The 23635-nt window shown below is 37.5% G+C and overlaps 1 protein-coding gene across 9 annotated transcripts in view; it reads right to left on the bottom strand.

The window, feature by feature from the left end:
- Positions 1–5326: 5326 nt before the first annotated feature.
- The window catches only part of Asxl2 (ASXL transcriptional regulator 2), a 135457-nt gene continuing 117148 nt past the window's right edge, over positions 5327–23635 (bottom strand). For all 9 annotated transcript variants that reach the window (XM_048804696.1, XM_048804694.1, XM_048804693.1 and 6 more), the window contains 4 exons: positions 22783–22879; positions 20030–20135; positions 16750–17461; positions 5327–15824 (listed from right to left, as the gene is read on the bottom strand). In XM_048804696.1, the coding sequence (XP_048660653.1) occupies positions 13383–15824; positions 16750–17461; positions 20030–20135; positions 22783–22879 (3357 nt within the window). In that variant the 3' untranslated portion in view covers positions 5327–13382. The remainder of the gene's footprint in view (positions 15825–16749; positions 17462–20029; positions 20136–22782; positions 22880–23635) is intronic.

Genomic DNA, 23635 nt, shown 5'->3' with positions numbered 1-23635 from the left:
GAGCGCTTGCCTAGTACATGCAAGGCCCTGGGTTCGATCCTCAGCACCACATACAAATAAAATATTATTAAAAAAATATATATTTTTTATATTTATTTTTTAGTTATTGGCGGACACAACATCTTTGTTGGTATGTGGTGCTGAGGATCGAACCCTGGCCGCACGCATGCCAGGCGAGCGCGCTACCGCTTGAGCCACATCCCCAGCCCTAAAAATATTTTTTAAAATAATATTTTTTAAAATAAAGGTATTGTGTCCAACTACAACTTAAAAACCAAACAAAAACTTTCCATCTTTGGAGATGGCATTTGTTATTTAAATAGAAAATCCTGCTGGGTGCTGCTGGCACATACCTGTAATCCCAGCTATTTGAAAGAATTGCAAATTTGAGGCCAGCCTGGGTAATTTAGTAAAATACTGTCTCAAAAAGGGCCAGGGATGCAGCTCAGTTGGGATTACAGGTGTGTGCCACCATGCCCAGCTGAAAAACAATAATCTTTTAAAATGTAATGTAACTATCAGATATTAACATGCAATGGAAATGACTTTGCTATATACACTTCTCACCATATAAAGAATTAAGTAATGAAAAATTAACTTTATGAAAGAAGATATATGGATGTCAAAGCAGTACATGAAAAGATGTTCAATAACATTACTCACTAGGGAGATACCATGACCCACTTGTAAAAATTGCTAAAATACTCTAATGTTGACAAGGAAGTGAAAGGATTGATCTCTCCTACTGTTGGTGGGGATGTAAATTACCAATCACTTAGGAAATCCAGTTAGTAGTTTCTTACAAAAATATATAGCTACTGCATTATCCAGTCATTCCACTCCTACATTTCTGTCCAAGAGAAATAAAAGCATGTGTCTATTGAAGACTTGTACAAAGTGGCTTTATGTGTAATAGCCAAAGATTAGAAGCAATTAATAGAAACACCTTCTGACCAGCTATAGCACTCCTTGAAAGTCTACATGCTGTAGTGATACATGCATACCCGTGTTTATAGCAGCGCAATTCACAATAGCCAAAATACGGAACCAGCCTAGGTGTTCAGTGGATGAATAGATAAAGAAAATGTAAGTAGATATACACAATGAAATTTTATTGAGCAAAAAGAAGAATGAAATTATGTCATCTGGGGCTGGGGATGTGGCTCAAGCAGTAGTACGCTCGCCTGGCATGCGTGCGGCCCGGGTTCGATCCTCAGCACCACATACAAACAAAGATGTTGTGTCCGCCGAAAACTAAAAAATAAATATTAAAAAATCTCTCTCTCTCTCTCTCTCTTTAAAAAAAAAATTATGTCATCTGTAAGGAAATGGTTGGAAATGGAGAACATTATGTTAAGCGAAATAAGCCAAACTCAGAGAGTCAAGGGTCATGTTTTCTTTCATATGTGGAAGCTATAGAGGAAAAACAAAAAGAAAGGTGAGGGACCTCATAAATACCCAAGGAAGAGCAGTAGAATAGAGGAAAGTGTCTCAGGAAGGGAAAGGGAACATACTAGAGAATGATATTGGCCAAATTATATTGTTATATTGTGTGTATATACAAATATGTAACACCAAATTCCACCATTATGTACAACTATAATGTACCAATAAAAAATGGTGGAAAAAAAAAAAACTAGATGCAACTTAAATGTCCATTGACAGGTGACTGGATAAACAAACTGTGGTATATCCATACAATGCTACCCGGCAATTCACAAGAATGAACTGTTCATACACATGACAACACAGATGAATGTCAAAATAAATCGAGCTGTGGTAAAAGACAAGCAAAAAATGCACACTGCATGACTCCATTTACGTAAAATTTTAGAAAATGCAAACTAATGGATAGTGATAGAAAGATATTGGTTGCCTGGGGATGTATCAGGAAGGCCAAGGACTATAAAGACTAGCTACACCACATGGGAGGAGTGGATAGATATGTTCATTATCTTGATTGTGGCAGTAAGATGTCAACAATTTTTTATTTACTTTTTTTTATTTTTTAAAGAGAGAGAGAGAGAGGGTTGGGGCTGTGGCTCAGACGTAGAGCACTCGCCTACCATGCGTGAGGCACTGGGTTTGATCCCCAGCATCACATACAAATAAAATAAAGATACTGTGTCCACCTATAACTAAAAAATAAATATATTTTAAAAAAGAGAGAGAGAGAGAATTTTTTAAATATTTATTTTTAGTTTTCGGTGGACACAACCATCTTTATGTTTTATTTGTATGTGGTGCTGAGGATTGAACCCAGCGCCCCGTGCATGCCAGGCAAGCGCGCTACCGCTTGAGTCACATCCCCAGCCCAACATTTATTGAATTGTACACTTAATGTGAAGTTATATGTCAATTATATTTCAAAAGAGCTATAAAAATTAAAATTAGGGGTTGGGGATATAGCTCAGTTGCTTCCCATGCACAAGGCCCTGGGTTCAATCCCCAGCACCATAAGAAAAAAAAAAATTAAAATTAAACCACCAGAAAAATTAGGAAAATGGCCAAATGTAACTATTAAAAAAATCATTGCATGCTTAAAGTGTTTCTTAAATATTATCATGAAAACAAAATTTCTTTTTTTTTTTTTTGGTACTGGGGATTGAACCCAGGGCCTTGCATATTTTCCTCTATCACTGAGCTACATCCTGAACTCTTTTTCATTTTGAGACAGTCTAAGTCATCCTGGCTTTGAACTTGCGATCCTTCTGCCTCTGCTTCCTTAGGAGCTGTGATTACAGGCTTGTGCCACCACATCCAGTGCCACAAAAACAAACATCTTAAAGGAAAATGATAATTGCAGAAAATTGGAAGGCTTTTGTATGGCCAGATTACAAACAAGAATGCAGGGCATAAAATATTAAGAAAAATGTGTGCAACACATGTGACAAAATTTTAGTATCTACTAGATTAAGAGTGAAGGTATTATAGGACACCATGGGGTTGGGGGAGGAGGGAATGGAGCATAGCAAACAGAGAAACTGCCCAATATTTCAATAAGGCAATTCATAAAGAAATAGAAATAGTTTATATAGAGGTGTAAAATTTCACTAAAAATTTTAAAATGCAAACACAAAAACAAACAAAAAATATCCAAAACCAACTTTTCCCCTCAAATCAGCAAAGATTTGAACTATACTAGTCACTGGAATTGTTTACTACATGGGAGGGCCTAATGATTTTGCTTATTTTTAAAAGGTGCTCACTTTCGTCATCCATTCTTATGATATCTTGGTCATCTCCATCTTCAGGTCTCATCCCACGTTCTGGCTTCTGGCTGTCCTAGGATGTTGTAGTTGATTCCATTCTCAGCTTCTTATTAGGTCCTGTGACACTTTCCCTAATCACTGAATGTGTCTCAAAGATCTTTACTTCCTCCTTTCAAGATGCACAGCTGCTGGTAACAACATTATTAGTTTTTCTGGGGGGACACTTTTTTTTCCTTTTTAAACTGGGAATTGAACCAGGGACACTTGACCACTGAGTTACATCACCCCAGCCCCCCCCCACCTCTGCTTTAAAAAATAATTTTTAGTTGCAGATGGACATAATATCTTTATTTATTTTTATGTGGTGCTGGGGATCGAACCCAGTGCCTCATGCATGCAAAGCAAGTGCTCTACCACTGAGCTACAACCCCAGCCCCCAGCCTTTAAGAAAAAAAAAAAAAAATTGAGATGGGGCCTGGCAAAATTGCTGAGGCTGGCTTTGAACTTGCAATCCTCCTGCCTCAGCCTCCCAAGACACTGGGATTACAGGTGTGCACCACTGTGTCTGGGTTTCATTTTAAGTGCATACACCTGTAGCATTAAGTCTATCCGCTCTGTTCAACCCTCAACTACTGTTCATCTCCGTAAGTTCATTTTCCCTAATACAAACTCTGCCCATTACAAATAATTCCCCATTCTCTTCCCTCTTCCAGCCCCTATCATTATTTTGTTTCTATGAAATTGACAACTCTAGGCACTTCTTTATAAGAATTATAAAATATCGCTGGGCACAGTGGCACATACTCATAATCTCAGTGACTCAAGAGGCTGAAGAAGGAGTACAAGTTTGAGGCCAGCCTCAATGACCTAACAAGGCCCTAAGCCCTGTTTTAAAATAGAAAAAAGGGCTGGGGTTGTAGCTCAGTGGTAAAGTGCCCCTGGGTTCAATCCTAGCAAACTGTGCCCCCCCCAACAAAAAAATTATAAAATATTTATCCATTTGTTTGGCTTATCTCACTCGATCCAGTGCCTTCAAGGTTGATCCATGTAGTTTGTCAGAACTTCCTTTTTTAAAATTAATTTTTAGTGATGAACACAACATCTTTACTTTTATGTGGTGCTAATGTTCAAACCCAGTGCCTCACGTGTGCGAGGCAAGTGCTCTACCACTGAGCCACAATCCCAGCCCAGTTTTCCTTCTTTTCTAAGGCTATTATCCTGTTGTACACACATATTGTTTCACCCATTCATTTGTCAATGAACATTTGGGTTGGTTCCTAAAGGAACCACTATTAATATTACCAGTATCTGTTTTGAGACCTTGCTTTCAATTCTTGAGTATATACTCAGAGATGGAATTGCTGGTCATCCTTGCTAACACTTTTTGGTTTTGCCATCTGGAAAAATGATCAAGTCCTTTGCTATTTCTCTTGTTCTTTATAAATTTAGAATTTGCCAGATGATTTGTACATATTTTCTCCCATTCTGCAGGTTGCCTTTTCACTGTTTTTAAATATATATATATATATATATATATACACACACACACACACACACACACACACACGTTTATGTGTGTATGTATATATTTTTTGTTGCTCATGATCTTATCATATTCAAATTCAGTTATAAAAGCTCTTCCTGTTTTCCTGAGTTCTACAATTTTTGTCCTTTTAAATTTTTGTATATGGTGTTAGGAATCCAACTCTATTCTTTTGCATATGAACATCATTTTTCTTAATACCACTTGTTGAAGACTGTCCTTTCCCCACTGATGACTTGGCACTCATTTGAAAATAATTTAGCCAAACATGTGGTGGTTTATTTCTGAGCTATTCTTTTCCATTGATCAGTCTTTATGGTAGTAACAACTGTTTTGATTATTGTAGCTTTTAGTATCAGGTTTCCCTTCTATTTTTTAAGATATACACTTAGTCAAATTGATTTCTTGAACCTCTCTTTCAATATTTAATGAAGAGATCAGTACTTTGTAGTTCCCAACATTAGCAATGGCCCATGGACAGTTGTGCCATCAGGGACAGGGGAAGGGGCCACAGGCAGGTAAGGCACCTGCTGCGTGTCTGTTTCCTTTAGAAAAGAAAAGGCACAGTCCGTAGAGTAAAACTGTATGCCTTTATTCAACATGAGTCATTAAAATAAAATACAGGTTGTCCATGTGCAGAAACATTGTTATACATTCAACTCTGAAGAAGGTAGTTTCTATATGACCAATAAAAGGAACAGTCAACAAGTGAGAATAAAGTCAATAGTGAGGAGCTAAAAGGCAAGAGTTTTATCTGTCAAAGTGCTAAGGCCTATGTGCACAAAAATTTAAAAGTGAACAAGACCAACATAAGGTCTTTTTTTCCCATTCTGATTTCTCTTGCTGCTGGTGAAAGGTGTGATGCAGTGACTTACTGAACTGAGTTTTGAAAAAATAGGTCAAAGCACTTATGGCTACGAGAAAAGTTCTTAATTTCTAGTTTCATTTGTCATGTACTCCAGATCTTCCATGGGTTCTAGAGATTTTGTGAATTCTCAAAGAACATATTTGCTCTTTAATCAGTACTTTATTATCAGAGAATAAATTATATCCTTCCCAGTCTAGAACCCATCTCCTCATCTAACAAAGGGGTAGCAAATATGAGACTCGGGAAGAATCAAGATTGTTTGAAAACTTGATACGTAGATTCAGCTGGGCACTACTGAAGTCTCCAAACTGCTATTGCCTGAAAACCTAACATTGCTGACTTAATCTGCTTTTTTAAAGAATTAACCCAACACACATGAAGTTTTATATACCATATGCTCCACTGGAAGGACATAGGCTGTGTAAAATAAGTTCTAAAATACTTTTAGATATTCTGGTATGACTTAATTCATTATTTTCTTATTAGGATATTTGAATTTAAAATATTCAAAATGAAGATCCCTGACTAAACTTAATAAAACGAAGCACTGAGTCACCTGGGTCTAATAAGAGTGCTTATGAAGCCAAGTTCCATTTCACTTAGCAGATATAGGTAGATACACAACCCCAAATTCAAATTAACACAGGCCAACAGAAAACCACTCCTTGGTCCATAAATGTCTCAAGCCAAATTCTGTGTTATATTCATGGCAACTGAAAATCATGTTAAGTGAACTCAAAATCTTTTTAAAAAATTAAGCTGCTTTAAGTTCAGTTAAATCCACTTAAAATCACATTTGGTTTATCTCCCCCTGCAAAGTATCATTTACGTTTTCCAGTTAAGATGAAAATCAGGATGTTTTCCCTTTGGCTTTTTGGGTTTGAATGGAGTTAGGAGGGGGGGTTTGAAGTTACTGTTAGGAAAACCCACTATCTAGGCACAGCCCATCTCTATAGTAGATCAGGTTTCCTGTCCTTCCTTAGGAAGAACTGTGTAGGGATTCCCCTTTGTAGGTTAAGGCTGAAATCTACATAGAAGTATGGAGTATTTATTCCTTAGTCCATATGGTCTCTATGAAAAAAATCCAATCTTCCGTTGAAAGTTACCAAGTATTAGGAACATAGATTATATCCATCCTCCTAGTTCTTGGGCAGAATTGAGACTATGTGATACAGTGGAATACACCTAACAACTCTTTTAACTGGAACATAAATAGATAATTTGGCATACAGAAGTTGAGTTGCAAATCCAATAATCTGTGTTAAAGACAAGTGGTAAGTAAAATTCAAGTGTAAGCACTGAAAAAATATAATTATTTATCCTTTGAAACCTTTTCTACCTCAAACTTTCTAGAATAAGAATTAGGATTTTAATTTTATACTAAAATTAAAAGGTATAGGGTCATGCTAAAGCCCTTTTTAATTCAAGTTCTGTGACTTGAAAGAAAAAAAAAGGTCAATTCTATAGTATTAAGATAGAAAACCAATAATATTAATGTATTTTTTCCATTCTTGGAGAAAACAGGAATGTAAATTCAAAATGAAGGGATTCAGTTCCTTCTCAACTGTAAGGTGAAAATCACATTTTTAATAAAAAATTTCCTTGAGTTTCTTTTGGATTTGAAACTGTGTTACTTGCCTAGCTGTTATCTTGAAAGGGTTAACTGAACTTAGTACTTGCCTGGGGTTATCTTAAAGCATTACATTTGGCCTGCCTCTCTCCAATATAGATTTAATAGATTTCTTATATATTCCAATAACAGTTCTCAAAAAAGGTAAACTTTTTTTTTTTTAATTTTTAAGTTGTAGATGGACAAAATACCTTTATTTTTATGTGGTGCTGAGGATTGAACCCAGCGCCTCACATGTGCTAGGCAAGTGCTCTACCACCAAGACACAACCCCAACCTCAAAAGTAAAATTTTAACCTGGCTCCTGACTTCCATGCTGCCTGGTTTTACTAGTGACAATACCTTTTTTTTTCTTTGTGTTTCACTTAGTGCCTCAAATGCTTCTATTTTATAACTCATTCATGCTCTTTTAACATGTCTTGGAAGCATGTAGCACTGACTATTCCTTGAGTCCTGAACATGCTATATAGTTACTACTTTAGGAAAATATTTTTTTTCAATTTACCTAATATTGCTTACCTTATATAATCAGCACTTTAGTACCTAATCCAACAAATACTTGAGTTAGTAACATGATTTGCACACAAAAAGTGAGAAACATGCCATGAAACGACTTCTCAGAAACAGCAGATGTCAAGCAGTGCATAAAATGAACACAGGCTTCTAAGACTCTGAAGTAAATAAAGGGTAGCTGAAGCTGTCTTGTGTTCTGGTAATTGCTCTTTCTCTCTGAACTGCAGACCAACTATACCTTTAGGTTCCCTGAATATAAACTTTATTTCCCATGAGGTAGGTAACCTGTTTAAATAATGATAAATATATATTAGAAATGGAGAGTCAATCTTTGAAAAATGGTCATTATGGGCTAGTTTACACACATTTAAATATTTCTCCTTCATTCCTATTATATATGGAATTATGGAGGATGCTGATGTTCCCTGAGACTTATGAAATATTTCCTTTCGAAACAGTACATTTTCAGCTGGATGGCTGAACTATCTCCAATGTCTTTGGGTAATCCAGATATTTGAAATTTCAGTTTTTGAAAAATAACATTGTCTATTTAAGTATTGCTATGTATCTTTACTGTTACAAAGAAAAAAAATTTTCCCCCAGTGAAAACAAAATCAGAGCTGGGCAATTTTAGGGAGAATGAACTAGTGAATCATAATAAATGGTTTCATGGGTCATCAAGACACATTCTTGAAAATGTAACCTTTCCAACTTTTCTTTCAGTTCATCAATAAATCTATGCATTACCCATTTAAAAGAACAGGCTACATATTTGCAAAGACCATCTATTTAGGTATCATTTTGTTCCCTCCCCATCACATCTAAAAATCAAGTATTTCATAACCACAAAATGAGTCCTCTTGGACAGCATTCTAGGTATGGGACTCAGACATTTGACCTCTCCAGACATCTGGCTCAGTCATCTCCCTTTCATTCCTGACAGGAGAGAGTTCAACATTTCAAGAAGTGTCAGAATCTAATGCAAGCATAGCTATCTCTCTTCACAAGGTTCTCCTGGCTCTCTGAACTCTCCAGATCAGTGAAGCAGGCAGGACATGAGATACACTGGTTATGAAACTCACTTCTCAGAGAAGAACTGGGAAACAGGAAACAAGTTTTCTGTATCTTCAAGAGATTATTTCTTCACATACTCCTAGGGCCTGGAAGATGGTGACACTGACTGCCTGCTAGTGAACTATTAATCATTGTGAAGAAAGAAAAACTTTGTATTCCTTACCAGTTTTTGTTTTAGAAGCAAACAATAGGTACATTAAAAAATGGACTGCCCTTTGTTTTCTTCCACTTTCTAGTAACATAAAGTTGTTAGGAAAACATGGAGATGGGGAGGAGAATTCAATATTTTTCTGTAAGTTCTGAAAGAAATGCACTATCCTAATCTATCACCAAATACCTCATTTCACACTCTTCCATAAGGTCTGTGGTAACCTTTTCTCATAATACTATAAGGCAATAACTGAGGGCCCCTCCCCATGCCACTCTCAGATAGATGTCAGACCTCAAGATTCACCAAAAACTCCAAGGTTTTCAATTTCACTTTTAATTATCTTTTGCTTAATAATAAAATGAAAAATAAGAATATACGAATACATACAATCTATATACATATATTTATTGCAAATACTTAAAATTCTTATGTAAAATGATTTTTCTATATTTGTGAAAAAATATGACTTATTAAATGGTGTTGACACCAACTTCTCTGTACATACCCTCAATTCCAATGTTAACAATTCCTTTAAAAAGGCAAAAGACATAAAAGTTTAGCATTTACCAAACCAGTCTGTACAAACCTTATAAGCCAGTGGGGAAAAAATAGCTTGTGGAAAGTTAAGTGAATTTTCTTTTAAAATAAAAATAAACCCCAAAACTATTCCCCTTATTGCATTTTTTTTTTTTTTTTAAATAATCTGAGTGTCTTCGGAGTAACTTCCTTTGAAATAATTTGTGCCTTAAACAGTGAGGTCCTACATTAAACATACCATATATAAGAAATTCAGTCTTCCACTGTCACTTTTTACATAGATATTAAAATATATATTACTTAAAATATATTACTGGAAAGCTATTTTTAAAATTGATCTTTAATATTTGTATCAAATGTAAAGCATTAAAAAAAATAAAGTAACCAAGACTCTATGAAGCTATTGCTTCAACTTTAGGAAATGTCTTACTACCTACTATTTTCTTTCAATAGGTATGTAGGTATTGAAACATGTAGGAAGGTCCCTGCCTAGCATCATGTTTCTCAGTCTCTTTGGACTATTCTATAAATTGAGCTGAAAACTACTCTTGGCCAAGTTTTTCACTTAGCACACTGTTATAATGTAGTGGGGAGATTTTCCCTCCTTGCTATGATATCAAAGAAAAAATACCCCTGTTTATTGACAGTGAATTTCAGAAATAAATAGCAGTATAATGACCAACCCCATTAAAACAAATCTTTTAATCAAAGGGTTCTTTAAGGATCTCTAACGTAAAGGAAGGCAATAATAAACAATTAGGCTAATGACTGGCAGGTCATTAATATGAATGACATTGCACCTTCACCTGGAAGGCAACAAGCTCTTCTTTTGGCTATTTAAATCTGAGATAAGTTCTGAACCACCTACATCTGTGTGCCTTCCCAACTAATGTAAGCATGCTTCCCTCTAACCCAGAAAAATTCCCCATTATTGGCCAGCTCTTACTCTTTAAATTAAAATGTTACATAGATTAGCACAGACAGCTTCAGTATCTTGAGCACAGGGGTTAAGAAACTGAAGCAGGGGAAACAACTCCAGGTTATTTGGCTTTATTTTCCATTTAGTAGGATAAAGAATTTTTATTAATCAAAAATCTCTTAAGATTCAGGGAACATTCTACTAGACAACTTAGAACATTTAAAAATCAGACTGAGATGACCTGCAGTGGAGGCTACCTAAAGGCTAGAGGGCATAAGGGAGGCAAGTGCTCAGGCTTGTCTTACTAGTCGTGGGAGCTGTGCCACCTGATATCCTAAGAAGAGCTTAGCACTTATTAAAACATTTCAGAAATAATCTAAAGGTAAAACCAATCAAAAGCTAAGATAAACACTGATTTAAAGGTACTGGAGTACCAAACTCTAATATTGAAAGGGCCAGACTGTAATGCATTTTTTCTGTTCAGCTTATAAAACAAATGGCTTTCTCCTTGAAACCACTGTTTGAAACAATAAACTGATTCATATTTAATTTACTACCAATATAAGAGAATCTTGACTCTCATCTGGTTGAGTCTGAGGCAATGTATCTTGCTGGCAATTTGTTTTTGATGCATTCTTAAATGCAAACATTTAGCTGGGTATTATTATTTAGAATCTGGAGGATAGCAATGCTTAGAACTTATCTGCCCAGGAGCCTGGGTCAAGGGGAAGAAGCAGGATGTGAATTCCTCTCTAAATGGACCTGAAAATCCCTGTTGCCTTCTTCCTGTCCTGGTTATAGTCCATCCATTCTTAGATTAAAGGTATCATGAAAGAAAAAGTTTCTGGCAAGAAAGGAGCAGAGCAGAAAAGTCGTCTTCATAAATTCAAACTGGTAACTGATATTTAGTGCAAGGTCAATTCTGAAAAAACTCCAGCACTCAGTGCTGCTAACAAGGTGAGGAAGTGAACAGGCTGGAACCAGCGACAGGTCTTTCTAAATCTACTAGGATTAATCAAAGTTTCAAAGTCTGGAAGCAGAACCCTGGTTTCTGTTTCCTACTAGTTTTTCACACGAGAATTTCTTATCCCTGGATCCCTTAGACCCTTTCTTTTTAGACCTTAGACCCTTTTAGTTATGTGTGTGCTAGAAGAAAAGGAGAAAAGGGAGAGATGAAAGGACATCAAATGGTCTTGTCTGAAAGTGCAACACAAATATTAATCCTATATTGGTCTTGGGCTTCAACAAAAGAACCAGAAAAGAAGAATGAAAATAACTTCCTAAGTTAATTTTAAGAGATTTTGATGCAGGGAATGGAGTGGGCAGGAGCAGGTAGCAGAACGGGCAAAAGAGATAATTGCCTCCTTTTTCCTAATCTGGAATGTAACTTATTTAATAGGTTTAAATTATTCTGAATTTTGTAAGTATCACATCTTGAGTATTAAGTACAAATACAACTGTACTAGGTTGCACTAATATTTTTACTTTACACACTTCTAATTAGGAGACTTGAAATCGATATGCAAATAATACAAATCGATAATCTCCTATTTCATGCCAAATTCTGGTAAACTAAATTTTTTTTTTTAATGTTCTTTAACCATGACATAAATTATACATACTTAAAACTTTTCGGTCACTAGAAAAGGATTCAAACCACAACAAAAAGAAAAGAAAAAACAAAACTTGGAGCTGTTTTTCTTCCTTTCCAGACATTCCTTAGCCATTCACCAAAGCCCCTTTATATTAAGCATCCTTAGAGCACAGATAGCAATAATTCCAAATTAGGGGACAAAAATAAGAAAATGTCTTGTATTGTGTGTGCACATGTGGTGTTTAAGATTTAATAAAATCACTCCAACCTCCTTATATGCTTGGGAGGTAAAACAGGTTGCACAGAAGGAGCCAATGTGCCACTGAAGAGCTTTTCTAGCTGTGACAACAGCTGACTATATAACATTAGATTAAGGGCTGGAAGAGGAAGAGAGGCTACCTTGTTTCTAGTGTGAAAATAATTTTCGTTTATGTTTAGTTTAACAGTTTCTGCAATTTCATTCTCTTGTCCAACAAGACAGTTTAAATCACCCCATCACTAACACTTGCCTGCTTTCATCTTACGCTAGTATTTCAAACAGGTTTGTGGGCTCCCACGAATGACAAAGTATTATTGCTGGAACTGCTAGATTGATTGCCATGAAGAGACTACAGTCATACAGTGGGGCCCACAGAGGCACTCCCTTCACAGACCACAATCACTGTCTCAGGCCAGGAGGGTGGGATTAGGGAACAGCAGGTCTCTACTTCATGACAGTACTGGTTCACAGAAGTCAAGAACCAAGCCAGGGCTTTCAGGGTTGGAAACACTGCCTGTGATGGAAAGAAGACTTCTACTTCATAAGGTCCCATTCTAAAGTATAGGGGCTGTATAAATCCTGAATTCAAATTGTGCAAAGGCCAAATAACCTATATAGATAATCTGCAACCATAATGTGAAGACATCATCAGTGTGAATGATCATTGGGTTTAGACCACTCTTTCCATTTCCTATTCTTAGGAAAGGTCAAAAGAGAGATAGCTTCCTTTTACCATGCATGACAATCAACTTTTCTCTGTCACATAAAATGGAACATAAATCTGAATTTAAAGTAATACATTATTACCTAAACACTTGGAAAAATGTTAAACAAATGTGACATATTTACATGATTTATAAGTGCAAACTTGTCACAAATTCACAAAAGTCTTGCTTGACTTAGACTTACTATACAAGGTGCTCTTCCTCTAGAATGTAAATGACCTGTACTCTGTATTCCTGATTAATATTTTTCTTAAGAAGACAGATGAAACCTTATTTCTGTGATTCCAAATAATGCAAAAACACATCTTGTTAACCCTTTCTTTACCCCTTCTTTACAGTGCATTATCTTTAAGTCTCATTACCGAACCACAAGGCAGGAGACACACAGTTTAGAGGGGCCGATGCAATCATCATGGCAGAAAGCTCCACACCCTTTGCACATGATCATGGCTTTCAAGCGGCAGTAACATTTTGAAGGCGTGTCCTCAATGCTATTTTCTTCAGGAAAGGCTGGAACAGGCATTGTCTGGCCATGGCTGCTGGGATTTATAGCTTGGCTAGCAGGGATGGTAGTGACCGTCACTGAAAAGGACATGACATCACCTACATTGCTAGATACCTGGCTACCTGGTACAGCAGAGTTATGGTCCATATCGGATGAGGTAGAGACATTAATCATGCCTCTGTAACTTGTCCCTATCTGTGTGGGGCTTCCATACAATTTTGGAGTTTGCAGTGATGAAAGGAGCAAAGGCTGATGAGTGGGACTGTTTGCAGGCAGAGAAAGAGCAGTAGAATTGAACAGCTCAGGGCTGCTACGTATTGTCTTACCTCTTACTGCATGAGCCATTTGTTTCTGTGCTGCCTGAATAAAATCTCTGGCTAGGGTCTTCTCATCAAATGTTTGGTCTTTAGCAAATAGGTAATTCTCCTTGCTTACAGTGGCTTGCTCATTCACTGGTTTCTCAGCCTTCACAATCTTGTTAGCTAAGCAATCATTGTTGGATGGGGTTTCCCTACTATGGGGTCCTGAACTTGTGTCATGCTTGCCAGAACTCTGGGAAGCCTGGGGCTCCTCCTTTACCAAGACAGATTCCTGTTCATCGCCAGTACTCTCATCAGTTTCATCTTCTTTGCTGCTGCTACTATCTCCTGTTGTATTTTTACAATCTGTATACCCCATTCTCAAGGCTTCAGTGGGGCTACTAAGACAAAAGCGGTCTTCAGGATGTATAGAATGGGTCCTCCTAAAGCTCTCTGAACCCCTGCCATAGGTGGAAATATTAAGTAAGTAGTGACCTGCCATTGCAGGTTTGGATGTCCTTCTGCCAGCAAATCCCAGCATGAACCTCTGGCTTGTGGAGATGTCTTCTAACTGGAAACCTGAGTGAGCGAAGTTAAACTGTGAAGGCGGCACAAATGAGAGAATGTTCTGCCTCCGAACCCTCTGGATAAGAGTTTGAAGGATCTGATCTTGAGTTGTTTTACTTAGTCCTTCTTGGTACTGGTGTGTGTCGATGCTAGAGTCCCTTAAATCCTTAGTTGAAAAGAGTTGCAGGGGCCTTGGAACCTGGGGAAGCTGCTTACTCTGCACGGTTTTCCCCAGCTGCTGGATAGCTGGATGGGACTGTCTGTCATTAACTTCTTCTCTGGTGCTATTTTCTGTTATGTTGGTGCCTGTGAGTGCTCCTATCCCTTTATCCTCTTTAGTTGTCAGTGGTACAGTTTTCATTTCAACTTTGGTGAGAGGTTTAGGCAGAATTTGCTCCATGGGAACATCTTTGCCTTGGAGCAGCTGAGTAACTAAAGGATTATTAGCTGGGATACTAGAGCTTGGTCTTGAAATGGGCCCATTCACACTTGCAGAAGTTCCTGGGGTTTTAAGGCTAGAAGCTGCTGACAAAATGTTCGAGGACAAAGCTGACCCAACAGATGCTACAGGTGCACTGACCTGGGGTACAGGAAGCTTTTCTAAAGTGGCTGTTGTCAATAATGATGTTAAAGGGGTAGGGGATGTATCCACTACTGCACTAGCAGTTGTCTTGGCTGAGACTGAAGGATTTGGTGTGTTCATATTAGAATCTGCTTTGGATTCAACTGTGCCATCAGCTACAATAGAAATGGGCAAAGCTCCTGAGATCAGAGCAGAGCCTGCTGGAGAAGAAGAGGCTCTCTCCTGCCTGTAACTACTAGGCCCTTGTGGGTGGCTAGGGGAAGCCACTGTGACTGATGCCCTGGCAGGGTTCAGTTTTTCACTGTTCAATTTCTCTATGTGAGCTGGTGATGGGACACTCGTGCATGCTCCACTGATGGCAGATGCTGGAGGCACTGAGGGGGTTTGCTGTAGTTGTGCTCCAGAGACACTATGAGGCTGTGCCTGGCCTGGGGTCTTGGTCTCAGATTGGGGCTGAGTCTCTGGACCACAGGGTAAAAGCTCTCGCGTACCTCCCCTGCTTCCAGTTCCTGCCAGTTCCAGTGTGGGGCCCTTTCCAGTTGCACTGACTCCATCTGAGCCTGGATTCCCTCCTCTAGCAGTTTTTCTTTCACTACCCTCTCCTGGACCTTGTCCACCCCCAGGGCCAGGTCCTGGAATGGTCCCTCCAACTGAGGTGGCTGCAGCGGCGGCTGCGGCAGCTGCAGCTGCTGCCCTCTGTGCTTTGACCAGCTGGGCTTTTGCTTTGATGTCTGCAAGAGTTCTGGCTCCTGTTCTGTTAGGACTAGTGATGGAGATTGGAAAACGAGCCCTGGGAGAGACCTGCGATGTAGGAAACGGCATGGGGGAGATTCTGGAGACTGGGATCTGAAAGAAATAGGGTAGGAAAAAAAACACAACAAGGCTTAGTTTTCTTACATTTTTAGAGCAGGTAAACATAACAGCACCCATAAAAACATGGGACATCTAGGACTGAGCAATTCAAGTTTGCTTCTAGGTGCCTTCTACTCTGCCCACTCATAAGGGAGTAGGTGCACGTTTGCGAGTCATTCTCATGCCTGGCTGGTATTATTTGTGCTTTGGGTCCTAATCCCAAAATTTACAAATTAGAACCTCTAGAGAAAAAAAATTTGTTTCTAAAAAGCTGCTTGTGCTAATGACTATCAGATTTGAAATCACTAATTTTCATATCATAAAAGAATCTGGGGCTGGGATTGTGGCTCAGTGGCAGAGTGCTTGCCTCACACGTATGAGGCACTGGGTTCGATCCTCAGCACAATATAAAAATAAATAAGTAACATAAAGACATTGTGTCCACCTACAACTAAGAAAATAAATTAAAAAAAAAAAAAAAGAATCGGACTCCTGTCCTACACAGTATTTTGCAGTGCATCACAAAATGTGGACACTTCTAATAGATGACTGAGTTTAAAGGAGCAAATAATTCTAAGTCATGTTCTAGAGCACCTTGTTTAAAAAAAAAAGAGCCTTTAATTTCCAAAAAACACATTTTTTCTGGAAATCCTTAAGAGGTCACTGAAGACTTCTATTAATTTCTCAAGTCAGCAGTGCTGAAAAATTGATTATTAACTCAGAAGTTAGAGCTGTGGGACTTCATAACAGTGTCAAAATTTCACATATTTTACATCATATATTATACTTAAAACTGAATTTTATATCCTACAAGTGTTTCTACATTAAGAAATACCATTTATTACTTGAAATTTAGTAAGAATATCAAAAACCTATTGTTTAGGCCATCTCTCCTTTCCAATTCTCTCTGTTCTCCTACCTTGAGAGGTGGTACTTTGCGCACCTGGCCCCTGTCTCCTCTATTGAGAAAGGGCTGTGGCGAGACCTGAAATGGCTGTTGGCAATTCTCAGTGACACGTGGCCTTTTCTCCCAGCTTCCAGGGACCTCTTCTTGAGTCAGAGAAGATTTTCTCTTTAGGCTTTCTGGGCTCTGATCAACAAGAGTTGTGGGAGGTTCTTTGCTGCTGGTCTCCTGGGGTCCTGCTTCTGCTGTGGACTTCATTATTGGTTTTTCCAGCCCAGGACTCTTGGGTTTGGTTAGGGATGTAACTACAGCTTCTTGGCTTTCACTTTTATTATAATTAAAAACTGTGGTATGATAATTCTCTTTCTCAGATTCCTGTGCAGCAGAGGCAGTTGGTTTCTGCTCCAAGGGATCCTCATCCTTTGGGCACTTGATGGGAAAAATGCCAGTAAGCTCATTTGCACTGGTAGCTGAGGCAAGAAGGGGCTCTGTGAATTTGACATTTGGCTGTGCCTCATCTTGGCTTTCGTGTTCTTCTTTTTTGACTGGTGAAGGCATTTGTACTGCTTCTTCTTTACACTCTGACTGGGAAATGCCTGGGAGTATTTTGACAGGAGAGGCCTCTGAAGGAAGCATAGATTTTGGTTGCTCAGCTGTGGTTTTCTTTACTTTGGGATCACTGGGGGAAGCTGTCAATTTCTTTGAATCTTCAAGGCTCAACCCAGAACTAAACGGTGAAATAAGAAAATATTTTAATTGTGAGATAGCACATGTTACTGAAGCATTATGAGAAAATGGAACAGGACAAATGTTTAGAAAAACCCCTCACACATAGTAGCTAATTTTCATGTATTATCTTCATTATTCTTTTTTTGTTTTGGGGTGTACCAGGGATTAAACTCAGGGGCACTCAACCACTGAGCCACATCCCCAGCCCTATTTTGTATTTTATTTAGACACAGGTTTTTTTTTGTTGTTGTTGTTTGTTTTTTTTAAATTTTTTAAAGAGAATTTTAATATTTATTTTTTAGTTTTTCGGCGGACACAACATCTTTGTTTGTATGTGGTGCTGAGGATCGAACCCGGGCCGCACGCATGCCAGGCGAGCGCGCTACCGCTTGAGCCACATCCCCAGCCCTAGACACAGGTTTTCACTGAGCTGCTTAGCACTTTGCTTTTTACTAAGGTTGGCTTTGAACTTGTGATCCTCCTGCCTCAGCCTACTGGGCTGCTAGGATTACAGGTGTGCACCATGATGCCTTGTTTATCTTCACTATTATTAATAATAGTGAATGTTCTTGAGCCAGAGTGCCCAGTTCAAATCTTGGCTCCAATACCAGATGTCCATGTGATATTGAGTAAATAGACTAGCCTTCTGCACCTCAGTTTCTTCAATTGTATATTGGGGTTAATGACTTCATAATGTTGCTATGATGATTATTTCATTGGAAGTACTTAAAACTCAATACTAGTGGTTATCATTATTATTACTTCTGCTTATGGGGGGGGTCATACTGTCTAGAGATATGTATTACAGACTAACTATGAGGACCTTAAAGAAAGCCAAGAACCCTGACCCTGGGACTTGTTTTGGACTGTGACCAATTTTGTTCTGCAGTATTTGTAGAAAGGCTGGCCCAAGAAATCTAAGGGAACCCAGAGGAAACTATAGGAAACTGGTTATTGATATTCTCCAGAAGCTGAGAATTACAACTGAATTTTCAAAAAGTCTATTCAAATCTTCCTTGGTCTAGCTCTAAAATTTTGAGAGTGTGCTGCTACATTGTTCTATGGTGTAACTGGGAGTTCCACAGTGTGGCCTGGCTAAAAAGCTAAGCTAATCTTTAAGGGTCATTAATGATTCTTCTTAATATTTTATAATATTACATAACAGTCAAAAATCAATGAAATCCTCTCTGGTGACTTCAAGTCAGTACAACACATGAGAGGGTATAGCCAACGGCCAAACTAGGCACTTATCAAAAACAGTCCTACTGGGCTGGGGATATAGCTCACGACACAACATTTGCCTAGTAATCGTTAAGGCCTGGGTTTGATCTACAGTACCACACACACACAAATCCCAAATAACCCCCCCCAAACTGTCCTATAACAGCTGGCAAAAAGTAATAGGTGAAAATGTATTCAACTGCTGTAATGTGTTATATATGCCTAACAAGGAGGAAGCAAATAAATATTAACAGAATTACTGTTACCTATAATATGGTCCAACTATATACACCATCATTTACATAGCTCAAAACTCATATCAATAATGTAGGGGGGGTGCTGGGGATATGGCTTAGTTGGTATAGAGTGTTTGCCAGGCATGCACAAAGCCCTGGGTTCAATCCCCAACATCACAAAAAAAGAATTAGGTGTTTCTGAGTGGTATGTTTGCATATCATATGCATTTAGGCTTTGATTTAATCTGGGGGAAAAAAAAAGCAAAGAACACAGAAAAAATGAGAGTTTGAGACACTTAATCTCAAAAAGAATATACCCTAAAGAACTGTGAAGGGGATCAATGAACACTACCTAGAGATTAAAAAACAAAAACAAAAACAAAAACAAATAGCAACCTGGGTGTTCAATCCTATTTCAAACAAAGACACTCCATTATTATATATTTAAATATCTTCATCAAGATTTCATTTAGCTGTCATGTATAACTAATTAAAACAAATAAAAAATGATTTCACTTAGATTTTTATTGGAAAAAAACTATTTGACCACAGGTCTTTGAAAATAAGGATGTATGCTGGGTGTGATGACACAAGCCTATCATCCCAGCTACTCAGGAGGCTGAGGCAGAAAGACTGTAAGTTTAAGTTCACTTAGCAAGATACTGCCTCAAAAAACAAACAAACAAACAAAAAAAATCAAAACAAAGAAAGAACCCACCTATAGGAAACTGGTTATTGATGTTCATATTTTCCAAGGAATGGATACTAATTCAAGATGATTAAAAAACAAAAACAGCAGCTCGAGAGGCTGAGACAGGAGGGTCGTGAGTTCAAAGTCAGCCTCAGCAACGGTGAGGCACTAAGCAACTCAGTGAGACCCTGTCTCTAAATAAAATACAAAAATAGAGCTGAGATGTGGCTCAGTGATCAAGTACTGCTGAGTTCAATCCCTGGTACGAGAAAACAAAAACAAATACAAAAAACAGCTTCTTGGTAAAGAATTGTTGAAATAAAACTTGAAGGAAAAATTTCTGCTCAGGTAAAGCATTATATAACATATGTGCAGGAATTACCATATGGTTTACAGAATTTGGCTTATTAATTATTACCTCTGACCATAGTAGCTTTCAAAGAATTGTTCCTTCCATGGTTCCACTTTTTTCTCCTTCTCAATCTCTTGTCGAATTCTCACCTGCATCTCAGGTGTAAACTCACCTGTAATGTAACAAAAAAAAAAAAAAAAAAAGATACTGAATAGAAAAATGCCCTTTTGCAACTTTTGACTATTTATAAATCAAGAAAAACTCATACGGAAATCAGAGTACTATTATGTGAAAGTAACAGAAACTTCCCCAAATACCTCACTGTAAGGTAGACTTAAATATCACTAGATGAAATAAAAACATGTTTATATACAACTCCATGTAGTTTTCAATACACAGCTGAGGACGACAGTGCCTTTTCTCTGGACTTCCCCCCAGTAGTATCTCCCTCCTACATGAAACATCATATTCATCATATTCCATACAAATTTCTTTAGTCTCTAATCTTGAATTTCTTATTTTCTTTTTTTTTAAATATTTTTTTTTATTTCTTATGTGTAGATGGACACAACATAATGCCTTTACTTGTAGTGGTGCTGAGGATTGAACCTGGGTCCCACCAGTGCTAGGATAGTGCTCTATTGCTAAGCCACAATCCTAGCCTCTCTAATTTATTTTCTACCAGAAAAAGAATGATATGTTTCTCTAAGGAAAATTTTATCTTAGGTCTTTTACCTCTAACTACATAATGAAAAGTGATGGTTTGCTTAAAGGCATTTTCGATTCCAATTAAGAAATCATTCCAAGTAGGAAATTATTATGGAGTTGTTAGTTATCTAATTGTTTCAGAAACCAGCAATCTAATGCCCTAGCAACAGGATACTCAACATGCCCCAAACTGAGCTATTCTGAATATGCCTTTTATTTGCATATACTACCAACCACCTCAATCCTTCCCACTCCATCAGCAGAGAACAGTAAATGTGTTTGGTAGGCCATCTTCAAACTTATGGCTCAGAGAGGCTGTACCCTTTCATGCTCTAATACCCAGGACCATCAGAGAGTAAGAGATAGAAATGTAAGAATTTGAAGTTTAAGATCTCCTGAGAGTAAGAAGGAAAGGAAAAGTATTAGAGGACCACATACATCACAGTCATGAGTAAATAAACAGAAAAAGAGAAATTTAGCTTACAGAATCTGTTCTAGAACTTGTGGTATTGGTTCTACTATGTATCATAGAATGAGGGATAAAGAGTATTGATCTCTGTTCATAAATGTTCAAAGTTTTGGTTACTCATAAAATATGATCATATGACAACAAACAATCATTTGCTTGGATGTAAAAAAAAAAAAAAGAAGAATACCAATAACTATTGAGGTATCATTGTTGATAGTACCTATTTATCCTTAACTAATTTATTGTTTAAAAAAAGTATTGGCAATTGACATGTTTTAAAGTGCTTATGTTTTCAATTTCTTCAGAAAAAGGAAATCTGAAGATAAGAGAAAGGACAAAAGCAATCAGCAAGAAATTCTTTCTAAAAAAGGATGGGAGGGGGTAGGAGTATCATTCAGTAGGAGAGCATAAAACCTATGACATGCATGAGGTCCTCAGTTCAATCCAGAGCACAAGAGAGGGGTAGGGAGGAGGGGAGACACTAACAATCACAGTGACCAATAACAGATATCTATTACCTAATCATTTTAACTGTTGAGATGTGACAAAAACTAAGCAGCGAACAGCATTCCTAATGCTCTCCTTACAAATGTATTTACTTTAAAGGTCTCACACTTGTTTTAAGCTGTTCTTTGGCATAATATAACTCTCAAGTATAATTTTGTATTCCAGGTATACCAAAGTACAGATGTAATACCCAGCGGTTTTAATTATTGTTGAATATTAGCCTCACATGGGAAAACCTTAAACAACAATAACAACAAAAACCCACATACTAACCCTCGGGTACTAACCTAGAGTAATTAAAATCACTCAGGGAGGTACCTGGACATCAATGTTTATAAAAACTTAAGAGGTGTTTTGAGCATTCAGGGTTAAGAATTTCTAATGCTGACAAATACTATACACAGTGCTTGCAAAATCAATCAATCAGTAACTTTTTTATACTCTATTATTTGCCCTCAATAAATCTGTTAAATCAGGATTAGAAGCATGGTACACAAGGCACTAGTGACCACGGTCAGTAATTCTCAGTCATGGTCCATATTTATTAAAATGTACTGACACCACTTAACTGTATGCTTCAAATAAGTGAATTTTACAGTATGTACATATATCTCAATAATACATTTTTAAATGTTCTGATTCCTTTTCTGTTGGTTCCATTGGGGCTGCCAATAACAAAGAAGTTATCCTAGGAAAGGAAAAGTATTAGATTAATAATTAATAATTAGTATTAATTATTTTATGGTGCTGTGATGCCCAGCACTATAAAATAATTGTACACTTTGCTTATTATTAGTAAGCTTAGAATTTCAATTCCCAGGCACTAATGTAGAATTACTGAATCAAAATCTTTAGTAACAGGGCCTGCAAATCCATTTTTTAAGTTTCTAAGATGACTTTAAATCACTGAAGAAACACACTTGCTGGACTCTATGTGGAGTGTACTTGGTTATAGAGGCTCCAGATACAAAATTTAGTAATATGTTTCATACAGGATAGCTAATTCTATCTTTTAGAAACTTCCTGTCTTTTATCTTCCAAAATGGTTAAATACCCCACAAGGCGGAAAAGTGCCAATATACCGTCACTGTTGTTCCAAGTGCAGATTCTGAGCAACCAGAGGCAGAACACTTACCTTCTGATAGTCTTTCCTTCCAGCCTTGGGCTGCTGAAGTGAAGAACTCATTATTAAGGGCTGAGCCATTCAACTTCATCAAACCATCTGGACCAACCTGGTTCAAAGAATAAGCCAGGGAAAGCTTACAAACAAAGGGAAAGGTGTTTGTATGGTATTTGGCTTTCATTTTAGAAAAGAATGTATGTTCATTTAATTATACAGAGGTGCACTAGCTATCTCCTATCAAGCTGCTTATTATGGATGTCTTTTTTAATTAATTAATTAATTAATTAATTATTTTTATATTGAGACAGGATATTGCTAAATTGCTGAGGCTGACATTGAACTTGTAATCCTCCTGCATCAGCTGCTGGAGTTGCTGAGATTACAGGCATGCACCACTGTGCCTAGCTTTTTTTATTCACTTGGTACCAAAGATTGAACCCAGGGACACTCAACCACTGAACCACAAATCTGGCCCTTTTGTATTTTGGTACAGGGTCTCATGAAATTGCTTAAGGCCTTGCTAAGTTGATGAGGCTGGCCTTGAACTTAGAATCCTCCTGCCTCAGCCTCCTGAGTTGGTAGGATTACAGGCATACATCACTACTCCTGGTTGATGTCTATATATATTTTTAAATTTACACACACACACACACACACACACTCATGTATTTTTTTAGTTGTCAATGGACCTTTATTTTATTCATTTATTTATATTTAATGCTGAGAATTGAACCCAGTGCCTCACACATGCTAGTCAAGTGCTGTACCAGTACCACTGAGCCACAACCTCAGCCCTGATGTGTGTGTGTCTCTCTATATGTGTATAAATGTAAATATATATATATATATATATATATATATATAT

The sequence above is a fragment of the Marmota marmota genome, unplaced genomic scaffold (genome assembly GCF_001458135.2).
Source record: "Marmota marmota marmota unplaced genomic scaffold, marMar, whole genome shotgun sequence".
Classification (NCBI taxonomy): Eukaryota; Metazoa; Chordata; class Mammalia; order Rodentia; family Sciuridae; genus Marmota; species Marmota marmota.
This window is presented reverse-complemented; position numbering and strand designations above follow the sequence as displayed.